At 38.2% G+C, this 13253-nt stretch overlaps 1 protein-coding gene across 1 annotated transcript in view; it reads right to left on the minus strand.

Moving 5' to 3' along the window:
* Positions 1-13253, minus strand: part of LOC124361000 (serine/threonine-protein kinase 36) — a 42533-nt gene that overhangs the window by 12445 nt on the left and 16835 nt on the right. Inside the window, exons 8-9 of the mRNA XM_046815041.1 lie at positions 7967-8233; positions 6784-7043 (exon numbers count right to left, since the gene is read on the minus strand). Coding sequence (XP_046670997.1) covers positions 6784-7043; positions 7967-8233 — 527 coding nt within the window. The remainder of the gene's footprint in view (positions 1-6783; positions 7044-7966; positions 8234-13253) is intronic.

Consider the following 13253-nt stretch of genomic DNA (forward strand, 5'->3'; position numbering starts at 1 on the left):
GAAGAATTACCTCCAGAATATAGATAGCTGTTACTGTCAGGATTCCGCGATCCTTGAACACCTGTCTGCAGCTTTCATGCGGCAATAGACCCATCATAGTCCTTAGGGCACGCTTTTGCAGGACAAGAACTTTTTGAATATTTGTACTAGATGTACTGCCCCACAGTACCACACCATATCGTAGGTGACTCTCAAACAGAGCATGGTAAGCGGTGGTCATAGCTTCATCTGTACTGGTGGCCTTTACCCTTTTCAGAACAAATGTTGCCGTGCTTAGTTTTTGGCACAAGTAGTCAACATGCAGAGTCCATGAAAGACAGCTATCCAGAATCATTCCCAGGTGTTTTAGTGAGTCAGTCATTATTATATTAGGAGGTCCTGATACCCTATCTTTTAGTCGTCCCAGGTTCATCTGCTTTGTTTTTGTTTCATTGAACACAAGGTCGTTCTTTTCACAATAGTCTTGTGCCATACTTAGAAATATGTATGCATTTATTTCCAGTTCTTCTGCAGACCTGCTGGTAGTGAGTAAGGCCGTGTCATCAGCATACATGATGGGATAGCAGTAAGCTTCTAAGTACTTTGGCAAGTCTGAAACAAATAAGATGAATAGAACGGGTCCCAGGACGGATCCCTGGGGCACGCCCCGTGATACACCCCTAGGTTCTGAAGCCACTCTCCTCACTGACCCTTCAATAACATGTTTGATTTCAACAATCTGTCTTCTGTTACACAAATAGCTTGTGAACCATTTGAGAGGTGTTCCCCATATTCCCAGAGAATCAAGCTTCTTCAGTATTAGGCTGTGGTCAAGACAATCGAAAGCCTTGCTTAAGTCTAGAAAGGTACTAACAACAGAGTTTCCAGACTCAAAGCTATCGATAACAAACTCAATCAGGTCAACAAGCCCAGTTGTAGTGGATTTTCCAGAGATGAAGCCGTGTTGTCTCTCTGGTAGGAGCTTGTTAAACTCAAGATGTTCAATTAGTCTTATTAGCACAACTTTTTCGATGACTTTAGATACCGTTGGGATAAGTGATATGGGTCTAAAATTGGTTATTTCATCTCTTTGACCTTGTTTATGCAGAGGAATTACTTTGGCAGTTTTTAGTTTATTTGGAAAGACTCCTTGTGAAAGCGATTTGTTTATGATGTCCTTCAAGGGAGCACACAACTCTTCTTTGCAGAGCTTCAGAAGTCTTGAGGAGATATCATCTACACCAGCTGACATTGAAGATTTCATTCCTTGGATGATAATCCTGACTTCTTCACTCGTTGTAGGTTTGAAAGCAACAAGTTTGCTCCTCGAGTTGTGCTGAAAGACACCTGTACCAACAGTTCTTGGGGGGTTATTGGCTTTTAAAGTCTTTTCTGCCACTGTTGTAAAGAACTTGTTAAAATGTTCTGCAATCTTCAAGGGTTCCTCAGTTTGCTCTCCTGCGATGCTTAGCTTCCATTTTTCTTGTTCAGCACTCATTCTCGAAGCCCTCTCACAATTAATCATACTCCAAATCATTCTACTTTTATTTTCAGAGTCAGTTATCAACTTTTCATTAGCCTTACGCCTGATAGATCTTAATTTTAAGTCATATTCCTTTTTTGTTCTCGAGGCTGCTATTTTGTCTTCTTCCTGACCTGTGAGAATGTACCTGTTATTAGCAGCAATATATAATCTTCTTAGATTATCTGCTTCTGGGCTGGAGATGGTTAGCTTAGATCGTTGACTATTGCGTTTTGAATTTCTGTAAGGGCAAGTTATGTCTAACACGGTTGTCAAAATGTTGATAAAGTTATCATATGCCATGTCAGGGTGTCCAGTAATGACCAAATCTAAAATTCAAGCACATTTCAAGGTTTTCAAGGCTCAAAATTATAAAATTCAAGGCTATAGTCGCGGTTTACTTTTGGCTCTTTATCGGTAACTAACAATTTTACAAGCCAAAAATCAAGTCACGAAATAGTGTTTACTTTCCATGTAACAATAAAGATTTCTCAAATATTTAAGGCCTCTGTTTAAATTACTAATGTCCTTATACATTATTAACAACATTTTTATAATTGTTTTGTTGAAAAATTTACATTAAATGAGGTTTTTTTCAGAACCTATAACTCATAATTGAACTTCCTTGTGTTTCAAAAACTTTGAACTGTAATCGTACCTATAAAATATGTTAATTTAATTATTTAAACAATACTATGCTTAATGTGGCATTTAATTTAGTTTAAAATGAATTTCAGTGTAATGTACTAATTACAAAAAATAGTAAAAAAACGTTATAGGCCTATACAAAATTATGATAAAGTACCAAAGCCTAATTTAATGTTTATATTGTAACAGTTTGTTACAAATACATTTTAATATCCAAATAGGTAAATGATTTCGATTTTTTTATTTGAAATCTGAAAACAAACCCTCAAAAAACACAGGATAGTAAAGAAACAGTTTTACTTTTAAGTTAAAGAAGTTTTACTTACACTTTCAACATCAAACCCAATACTATTCTAAACCAGTTGAGGGTTAGGTTTAGTTTTAGGTGAATTTAGTTTCATAAAAAGAAAATAACTGTTTAAAATAAATAAAAATATATTAATATTCATTTTGTAAAAAAGGATTAAACTCAAAAAGTCCCAAAACATGGGTTATTAAAATGTTGAACCCTTTTTACAATTTATTTTTGTGGTTAAAAAATAAATTTGTCACAGAAAAAGTGTTACTCTCTTTAGAAAACATGTGTGAAAGTTATAAAACTTTTTTAACAATTGAATTACTAATGATGTATTGCACCTTTACTCATTGCACAAATTAATTTAAAACAAATAAGGCTATTGACAATAAGTTAAATGATAACAACCATTAATAGTACAGCAAAGGTAAATAAACACCTAGATTACTAAAAAAGTGTTGTATTAATTATATATCTCAAATAAATTTAAAATAAATCCTATAGGCCATCCAATTGTACACCATAATTGATCACATGATCACGTTTTTCGATTACCTTAAATTGAAACATTTAATATTCATCACTATGTTTCAAAGAATTGGTAACCTCTTCAACATGCGAATATTATAAATACAATATATAGTCGCGTAGGTTATTTAGCCACTCTTCAAATTACTTTAACATCAAGCATATATAAATGCCATCTCTCGTCAAACCTACTATAACACCATTTTTTGGCGACTGCAACGAGAGCGAGTTACTTCCAAATTTCCTTTGTATCCTGTCAATTTCACATCGATGTGAACATAATGAAAACTGTTGCTTTCAATATCTTCATTTGTGTTGAGCACGGCGTCCACTGCGACCGGCCCGGTCCAGCCCAGCCCGGACTTTTATACTCTGTCAAAATGCATACGATCAAATGAAAACCCGCCCACTGCGAACCGGTCCGGGCTGGGCTGGACCGGGCCGGTCGCAGGTGGTGGGTGTCCATTTGATTGCGTGGTATTTCGACTTCACAAAAAGGCCGGGCCGGGTTCATTCCAGCCTAGCACCGCCCACTGCGGCCGGCCCGGCCTATGCAGCCTCGGTTTGCTCTTCGGGTGCCGTGTGGGCCGAGTCTTTCCGGGCTGTGCCGGGCCGGTCGCAGTTGGTGGGTGTCCATTATTTGATTGCGTGTATTTCGACTTCACAAAAAGGCCGGGCCGGGCCGCCCGCAGTGTGCGGGTGTCCATTTGATTGCGTGTATTCCGACTTCACAAAAAGGCCGGGCCGGGCCGCCCGCAGTTGGGCGGCTGTCCATTTGATTGCGTGTATTTCGATTTCACAAAAAGGTCGGGCCGGGCCCGCCCGCAGTTGGGCGGGTGTCCATTTGATTGCGTGTATTTCTACTTCACAAAAATGTCGGGCCGGGCCGCCCGCAGTGTGCAGGTGTCCATTTGATTGCGTGTATTTCGACTTCACAAAAAAGGCCGGGCCGCGTTCACTCCAGCCTAGTACCGCCCACTGCGGCCGGCCCGGCCTTTTTGTGAAGTCGAAATACACGCAATCAAATGGACACCCACCAACTGCGACTGGCCCGGCCTATCCAGCCTCGGTTGGCTCTTCGGGTGCCGTGTGGGCCGAGTCCTTTCCGGGCTGTGCCGGGCCGGCCGCAGGTGGGCGGGTGTCCATTTGATTGCGTGTATTCCGACTTCACAAAAAGGCCGGGCCGGGCCGCCCGCAGTTGGGCGGCTGTCCATTTGATTGCGTGTATTTCGATTTCACAAAAAGGTCGGGCCGGGCCGCCCGCAGTTGGGCGGGTGTCCATTTGATTGCGTGTATTTCTACTTCACAAAAATGTCGGGCCGGGCCGCCCGCAGTGTGCAGGTGTCCATTTGATTGCGTGTATTTCGACTTCACAAAAAGGCCGGGCCGCGTTTCACTCCAGCCTAGTACCGCCCACTGCGGCCGGCCCCGGCCTTTTTGTGAAGTCGAAATACACGCAATCAAATGGACACCCACCAACTGCGACTGGCCCGGCCTATCCAGCCTCGGTTGGCTCCCTTCGGGTGCCGTGTGGGGCCGAGTCTTTCCGGGCTGTGCCGGGCCGGCCGCAGTGGGCGGGTGTCCATTTGATTGCGTGTATTTCTACTTCACAAAAATGTCGGGCCGGGCCGCCCGCAATGTGCGGGTGTCCATTTCATTGCGTGTATTTCGACTTCACAAAAAGGCCGGGCCGCGTTCACTCCAGCCTAGCACCGCCCACTGCGGCCGGCCCGGCCTTTTTGTGAAGTCGAAATACACGCAATCAAATGGACACCCACCAACTGCGACTGGCCCGGCCTATCCAGCCTCGGTTGGCTCTTCGGGTGCCGTTTGGGCCGAGTCTTTCCGGGCTGTGCCGGGCCGGCCGCAGTGGGCGGGTGTCCATTTGATTGCGTGTATTTCGACTTCACAAAAAGGCCGGGCCGGGCCGCCCGCAGTTGGGCGGGGTGTCCCATTTGATTGCGTGTATTTCGACTTCACAAAAAGGTCGGGCCGGGCCGCCCGCAGTGTGCGGATGTCCATTTCATTGCGTGTATTTCGACTTCACAAAAAGGCCGGGCCGGGTTCACTCCAGCCTAGCACCGCCCACTGCGGCCGGCTCGGCCTATCCAGCCTCGGTTTGCTCTTCGGGTGCCGTGTGGGCCGAGTCTTTCCGGGCTGTGCCGGGCCGGTTGCAGTTGGTGGGTGTCCATTTGATTGCGTGTATTTCGACTTCACAAAAAGGCCGGGCCGGGTTCACATCCAGCCTAGCACCGCCCCACTGCGACTGGCCCGGCCTATCCAGCCTCGGTTGGCTCTTCGGGTGCCGTGTGGGCCGTCTTTCCGGGCTGTGCCGGGCCGGCCGCAGTGGGCGGGTGTCCATTTGATTGCGTGTATTCCGACTTCACAAAAAGGCCGGGCCGGGCCGCCCGCAGTTGGGCGGGTGTCCCATTCGATTGCGTGTATTTCGACTTCACAAAAAGGCCGGGCCGCCCGCAGTGGGCTGGTGTCCATTTGATTGCGTGTATTTTGACAAAAAGGCCGGGACGGTCATAGTGGGCGTCTTGCATTAGAAACGGCAGCGGTATAAAAAAAATCAAAACTCCCGATTTTCTACAAAATTCAAGCATAATTCCCGCCCTTTTCAAGGCAGGTAAAATTCAAGCATAATTCCCGCTCTTCCCGATTTTTCAAGGCTGCTGGACACCCTGCATGTCTGCTTCTGATGCCTTGTAGATTTTCTCCCAAGATTGGTTAGACACTAGGTTTTTAAAAAGTCCCACGTTACGAGAGGTGAAGGTTCTGTTGCAAGACGTTGGGTTCTTTTTAGATCTACAAGGAAACTTGATAGTGCATAACTGCCCTGTATGGTCGGATATGCCAGTGTCCACAATATCTACATCTATCATGGTATTGTTCAGATTAGTGCACACAACGTCTATGGATGATATGGATGTGTTGGTGATTCTTGTTGGTGGTAGATCAAGCCTAGCTATGTCATAGGAAGCTAAAAGATCACGGAGGAGGAACTTCTCATTGGTATCTTCCAGACTGTCAACATTCAGATCTCCAACCAAACAGATTCCGCAGTTATTTTGTGGAATAGTGTCCAAAGCCACACCCTTGTTGGGGTTAACAAGAACCTCTGAGGTAAGGGAACAAACCCCACCAACTCCAACAGTCATCTTCCACAGTAGACTAAACTTATCGAATTGCCCATGAACCCCAGAATCTCAACATTTGCGGTTAGTGATGTGCCGCTACTGGACATCCATAAGGTTGCCCAGATTGAAGTGGCACATCGGTTTTTGCTGTGCCCAGTGGTGGGTTCAACTGGTAGGTATAAACCAGCCAGAAGTGATCCCTGCTGGGTATACCAGAGGCATACAAGGTAATCAATTCAAGATCTCTTATGAAATAAGAGAATTGATTAAACATAACTTTTCTTCTTTTCCTCATCAGGGAAACCATTATTCCAGGACAGTGAGCAAAAGGAATGTTTGAGACCCGAGCTTGATTAACCTAAATAAGACACATGACCAACATTATTCATCACATTGGAGCTGTTGATAAACATACAAAAACCAAATTGAAAATGAGAGCAAAATCTATTTATTACATGTAGATTGACTCTGTCTAAAAGGCTTGAGCTGTAAGATAAAGAAAATAAAATCTTTCAAATAATTATAAGTATGGAATATTTTTAATTTTATTAAAATGTAGTTCTCTTGATAGCCAAATCAATTTGATGGTTTTTAGATGGATAATTTTTTGTCTTCTAAAACTAGCACATATGACATGACAAAAAGGAAAACCAAATCTGAAATTTCACCTGTAAAGTGTTAACAGCAGATGTAATCGAGGCGAAAGACGCAGCAAGACTACGACGTCACAGAATTGGGTGAGAAACACTGAGTCGGAGTGTACCAACTGTGTGACTAGGACTAGAACGCGCTCTAGTGCCTTCAGGTAGTCCCCGGACAGCTTGTTGGCCTCAATCACACTGTCGTGACTTGCTGAGCAACCTGCCCGGTTGGTCAACAGCTTCAGGGCAAACATTAAGCTGGACACCACCTTAACCTCCATGTAGACCTGAGACAGAACAGTGTCAGTTCAATTCATTTTGAAAAATATACTTAGAAGACTTCTATGTTCCAACCAAATGCATCAACATAAAAAGAGTTATTGTATTGACCCTAGACATATCGAGTTTCACTGATGCGTCTTTGACAGACTGATTATGAATGGCAAAGCTGCTTAATTAATTTTGAGGTATGCCCTCATTATTTCATTTATTATAGGATTACAAAAAAATTCATTATATTGACGTGATTCAGACAATATGAGAAACATCAGTTTCCAAGCTGCCTAACATCATTTTTAAAACAAGTAAAATGTATGAATGACTCAATCAGCATTTTTATAAAAATGCATTTATTTTGAATTTAGCTGTTTCAATATTACTAAATGTTAATAAAAACACTACTTTTTCCAAATTGTTTATTTTTTGGACGAAACTTAGCTGTTTCAGTTCAATGCAACTGTGATGACTGCTGCATGTTGATTTTCAGTACTTTTATGTAACTTCTAATAATTAATTAAAGGTACACGTAATTTATTTTGTACTAGCAGTTACCATGGCTAGGCACACAATAGCCTTCTCAGTAAAGCACTTACTTAATACGTGATGGAGCCCTATGACAGTTTTTAAATGGAAGTAAGCATTTATTAGTACATATAATTTTAGTGTTTATGGTTAAAAGGATCAGAGTATAAGCAAAAGTGTTACTAGCTATTATTTCAGAAGCACTTATGTTATGGTTTGAATAAATTACATTTCTGATAACTCAATTTTTTACAAAATTTTATTTTATACATAATAATCTATTGATATTACACATAACTATTGTTACCTAGTCTAGATTTTGCCTCAGAGTATATCTTAAGCTGAAATAAATTATAATGTAAAATAAAAGTAACTATGACAATTTCACAACCATAGTACAGTCACTTACTGATACAATAGTGGTCAATTCAGACTTGGTGACGCCAGGGGTCACATAAGGCAATGCCAACAGACATGCAATATACTCTGAAACCTTGGGAGTCGCGCCATGGTTGGTCAGGGCATTGGTCACCATGGTGATGAAACTCTTCTCTGACATGCTCTCGACATCTCCAGTCATAACCTCCTTCATGCTCTGTACCAGAAATGCCAACCATTCCTCAGTCTCCAGGGGAGTTGTGGCTCGTGCACTGTCCTCATCTGTGTTGTCACTGCCCTGTCAATCAACATACAATACTGACTACACAGTCATCAGTTACATAAAGGCAAATTTTGTTGGGGGTTCAAAAATTGATGGCAAACCTGTCAAATAAACTAAAAATAATAATAGTCCCGATATAGAACTTTGGGGAACTCCATAACTAATTATATTTAGTTTTGAAACTGCTAAATTTACATGATTAAAATTAACATAGGGAATATCTACATATTGTTTTCAACCAATTAGATAGGATTCAAACCATTTCAGACATCTGTCCTGAACACCAATACCTGATAGCTTTTTCATCAGCATATGATGGTAAACACTATCAAATGCTTTGGTCATATCCATGAAAATACCAACAACCAAATCCTTTGAATCAATAGAATTTGTGAAAGACTCAACAAAATCGTTAAACCACTCACAACTGACTTTCCCTTTCTAAAGCCAAATTGTTCGTCATCAAGGATATTGCATTTCTTAAGGTACTTGATAAGTTTTAAGCACATAACTCTCTCGTCTATAATTGTCCAAATCCTTTTGGTATCCATTTTTTTAAAGTATGGTTTAATCTTGGATATTTTTAATTTTTCAGGAAAAAGGCCAGTAATTAATGACGAACTTATTAAATAGAGCAGTGGTTTGAGTATATTCTTACGGTAGTGTTTGATGATGTGATGGGAACTTCATCCCACCCACAAGATAATTTGTTATCAAAATTATGTTTAATTTTGTCTAACTCCTCATAACTAGTTTGCTTAAGAGAAAAAGGAAAATCACCTGATTTTGATTTTGAATTATAGGAATTAGTTACTACTGACAACATTAGGGACTAAATTTTTTTAACTATACTAGTAAAGTAATCATTAATATTTTGACTGACCCTGTTTGGGTCATCATTGTCACTTGCTAAAAGATCAATTATATTTTCTTTTTTTTTGTTTTTACTACCCACTTCATTATTTATTATTTGCCATGTGATTTTATATAAATTTTTGGAATTCTTAACTAAACTGCTGTAATAATAGTGCTGTCTTGTACATTTCTTTATAATCTACTTTAATCAAATTTAAAAAGTTATTATCATTTTGTTTCAGATCTTCTCTTATTAATTTTCACATGGTAACCATATCTTTCTTTTTGTCAATAAATTCTTTTATTACCCAATTTATACTCTTACGTTTAGCTTTACTTTTAATCTTGGAAAAAACATAAGTCATAATAATAAATAAAAATATTAAAAAACACATTGAATTTTGTTATTATAGAAGGATTAAAAACCTCAATCTAAGTTTCTTCTTGTAGCATTACAGAAAGCAATTGTTTTTTGGGGAGATTGTATTTCCTTGAATGTGTAACTCTATTCTTATTTTCCTGAAAATTTTTAATTTTGGGACAGATTAGTTTAATTTATTGTGCATTGTGATCTGAAAAATTTGTTATTAAACCTTTACTTAAGTTTCTCTTTCCCATGTTGGTAAAAAAATTAATTATAGCACTACTTCTGGTACTGCATACCCTTTTGGGAAAATCAATAATTGACTGTAATTTATGTGGTTTCAAGGTCTGTGTTAGTCTAAAATTACCTGGCCAGGGTACCAAAACATCTATGTTAATATTAACAGTAGTAGCTATGTAACTATATTTTTTACATTGCATTTCCAGGAATAAATCAAGTTTATCTAAAAACAAATTTTCAAAACATGCGAGAGGTGAACGATGCATACCTGCTAGTACAAAAGTGATGTCAAGTTTTACTCGTACTAAAAACACTCAAATATTTTTTCTTCGAAGATATTATTAATAATTGGCAGGATTATTTGTTTAACTTGTAAGTTGTTATTAATATTTTAGCTAGTACGAGTAAATCATATAATTCTACAGATAAAATTTCTGTCCTTGATGGTAAGTGTTGTATATTGTGATGTAAAATGGATAAGGCTGTGTTGCTTACTTGGGATTGATGTTTTTGTGTATTTGCATTTTTGTTCTGGCTGGTACAATAAGCAGAAACCATTGCCAAAAAGTTCTAGTTTAAATCTAATCTTCTTTTTACACAAATTCATGAGCTTTCACTTTTCCAAAATGGTTACTTTCACTTGGCTCGTTCTTTTTTAATGGAGCTGACTTGAGAACCTCACTGCACCTCAGTTGTCCAGGAACCTCTGGAGGACTGACACCCCTACTCTAGGATGGAACTGATGTTAGTAGCACAGCTGATTTGCTGTTGTAGACTCTCAGTGGCGCGTTCTGTACATGGGATGCAGAGGTGAAGATGTCTGAGCAAAGCCTGCCTTTACATTCCTCAATGCTTTTTTGTAACTAAACCATAAATTCAGAGTTCCACAGTACTCTTCTTGCAGTAGGTTGTTCCAGTAATATTATACAAACTGTAGCTCCAGTTATTTTATGTAATCTTGCGATGTTGCTTGCAAATTGCTCCAGTTGTATATGGTCTCGCATGCATTTCAAAGGGGAGCACAAATCAAGATTTTGAGGTTCTTATTTTTAAAATAATTTCTTAATTGTCTGAAGGATTCAACATAATCTTCTTTCTTTGGTGTTCCATAATAATTGTCTTTAGTAACCAGACTGTATATGGTTGTTCCATTTTGAATTGTCTGACATGTCAGTTTTGTATTTACATAGTCTCAGGCCTCCAAGTTTTTCCTAAAAGTAACTGCAACACCGGCTGTTATGTTTCTTTCATTGTACAGGTCCTTTGAAAATGTGTGTGCAAATCAACAAAAGTTTTATTTTTATTTGATTTTAACACCTCTCACATATCTGCCTCCAGCACGGAGTTTTGCATCATGGATGGTTATGGTCTGGGACAGGACTTTTGATAGAACATTTCTTTTATCAATGAGACAATTTTCCATTTACCTTGTTTGTTGAAACAATTTTCGTGTGTAGAAATGGCGGGGCAACTTATCTATTGGTGAGTGAGAAGCATGTTCACTGCTTGTCATTGGTTTGTTTTGATTTCCCAGTTAAGGTAACTTATCCTGTTATTTATTCCTGGGGTGTGGTGTCTGTAAAGGAGGCTTGAAACAATAACATTTGTATGACTTTTGTCACTTAGTATTTTGTTAAATAAATTTACAAAACTTCTTTTACAACTTCTGATAAGTTTGCATTTGGTTTAAAAATTACACTCATTTTATTTTTTATTAGGCCATAGAAACATCAAGTTTGACCAAAGATGCCTTTCATGGCTGTCCGCTAAAATAAGAATATTTTTACTTTCTCCTTTACTGTTTGTTATATCTCCACCTTCTGCTGTTTTTTTACTAGATTCTCATTGTGTTTGAGGTTTGTATTTTTACATAGTGACAGTATTGGGGAAAGGCAGATTTTTCCTCAGATAATTCATTAATTTGTGTCTTCAGCTGGGTATTTTCCTTTCTTACCTTACTATTTTCAGTTCAAGGTACCTTATTTATGTCTCGTTTGCCTATGCATCCTCTGTTTTCTTTTCTACTCCCTTAATTTTTATTTCCAGTGATCAATCCTTGAGTTTTAAGCCAGGTTCAGGATATGGAATTATTGTATTCATTAGACTGAGGTTTTCTTTTCGAAAGGTGGCTATTTTGTGATTCAAACTAGAAATGTCCCGTGTCAAAATGTGACAGTCTTTACAGATTTATTGTTGTGAACTTTTTTTGGTCCTGTCACTAAAAAAAAACTGAATTCTTTAAGTAACTTATCTCTTCTTCCCATCTATTTGTTTGCTCTTTAAGTTTTTTTTGCAGTTATTCTTGTTCTAGTTGAAGTTGCTCTATTGTGTCCTTGGCCACTTGTTCTAAATGTATTAAATACTTTTCTGTTCTTTCTTTACATTACATGTGACATTTTAAGCATACTGATTCGTATTCAAAAAAAGTTTTAGTTAATACTTCCTCTGTTTGGTTAAAACACAATCTACTTCTTTGTTTATATTATTTATACTTGAAGACTCTGTCATTTCCTCTTCTTTAGTCATCACGTTTCCTTTCTTTGAGCTAAAGTCAAAATCTTCAATATAGTTTAAAAGTGTTGTTTTTGACCTAAACATTGTTCCAGCAGGAGAGTAGATATAGAAATCTGTCTGATTCCCACACTTTCTTTTAACTTCTTTTCTCTTTCAGCAATCTGATACTAAAAATTGTGTTTTTCAGACAACATAATTTTTATTCACTTGATAATATTGTTCACAGCCACCAATTAAAAAATTAAATGATGTGAACAAATTTGTGTAATGGTGTAGATGGTTTAAAAAAATTATTTAAACTTAAAATAGTTATTACTGATTTGTGTTTAGTACATTTCCAGTCTTTAACCCTCCATCAGGCGCTTAAAATTAGAAACACTATCAGGCGCTCACGGAGGTTTCCTCCAGGTTAGCAAATAATGGATGTCATAGTCGTTAAACTGTTTTTATTTGTTTAAATATTCATACGGATTTAATTACAATGTAATATATTCATTTTTAGAAGTTAAATAAAAATTACTCTCTTATGTAATGAATTTTCCAAATAAGAAATTCAAAATCTTAAAAAATGTTATTGTATAGTAACAACATGATTTATTTTAAGGAATAATGCAATTAATTGTAAAAATGTTTAACCTACTGTAATAATATATGGAAATTAACTTAGTTTTTAACTTCTTACAAAAACAACTTACTTCAATTCTTGAGTTATTATACAATGTAATGTCAATTATTACTCTGAAATAAAAATTTATTCTTTACTAAAATTTTTTTTTAATACTACACAAAGTTTCAAAACATTTTCCTTCTGGTTATTATAACGACAATGTTCACTCCATAAACAGTACTGAAATGTTCCCTAGCACACGGGCACTGTACTGACAAGTCTCTCGTCTTCATTTTCCATTTCACAAAATTTAAATAAAATATATTGTAAAACTTAAAAAGAAACCATCACAGGTAACACATTTAGGTGCACACGGATTATTACTCCATAAAAACTAAACACAATAAGGCGCTCACGGAGATTTCGTCCAAGCACTACAAACACAACATCGGGCG

This window comes from Homalodisca vitripennis, chromosome 1 (assembly GCF_021130785.1).
Source record: "Homalodisca vitripennis isolate AUS2020 chromosome 1, UT_GWSS_2.1, whole genome shotgun sequence".
NCBI classification, from domain to species: Eukaryota; Metazoa; Arthropoda; class Insecta; order Hemiptera; family Cicadellidae; genus Homalodisca; species Homalodisca vitripennis.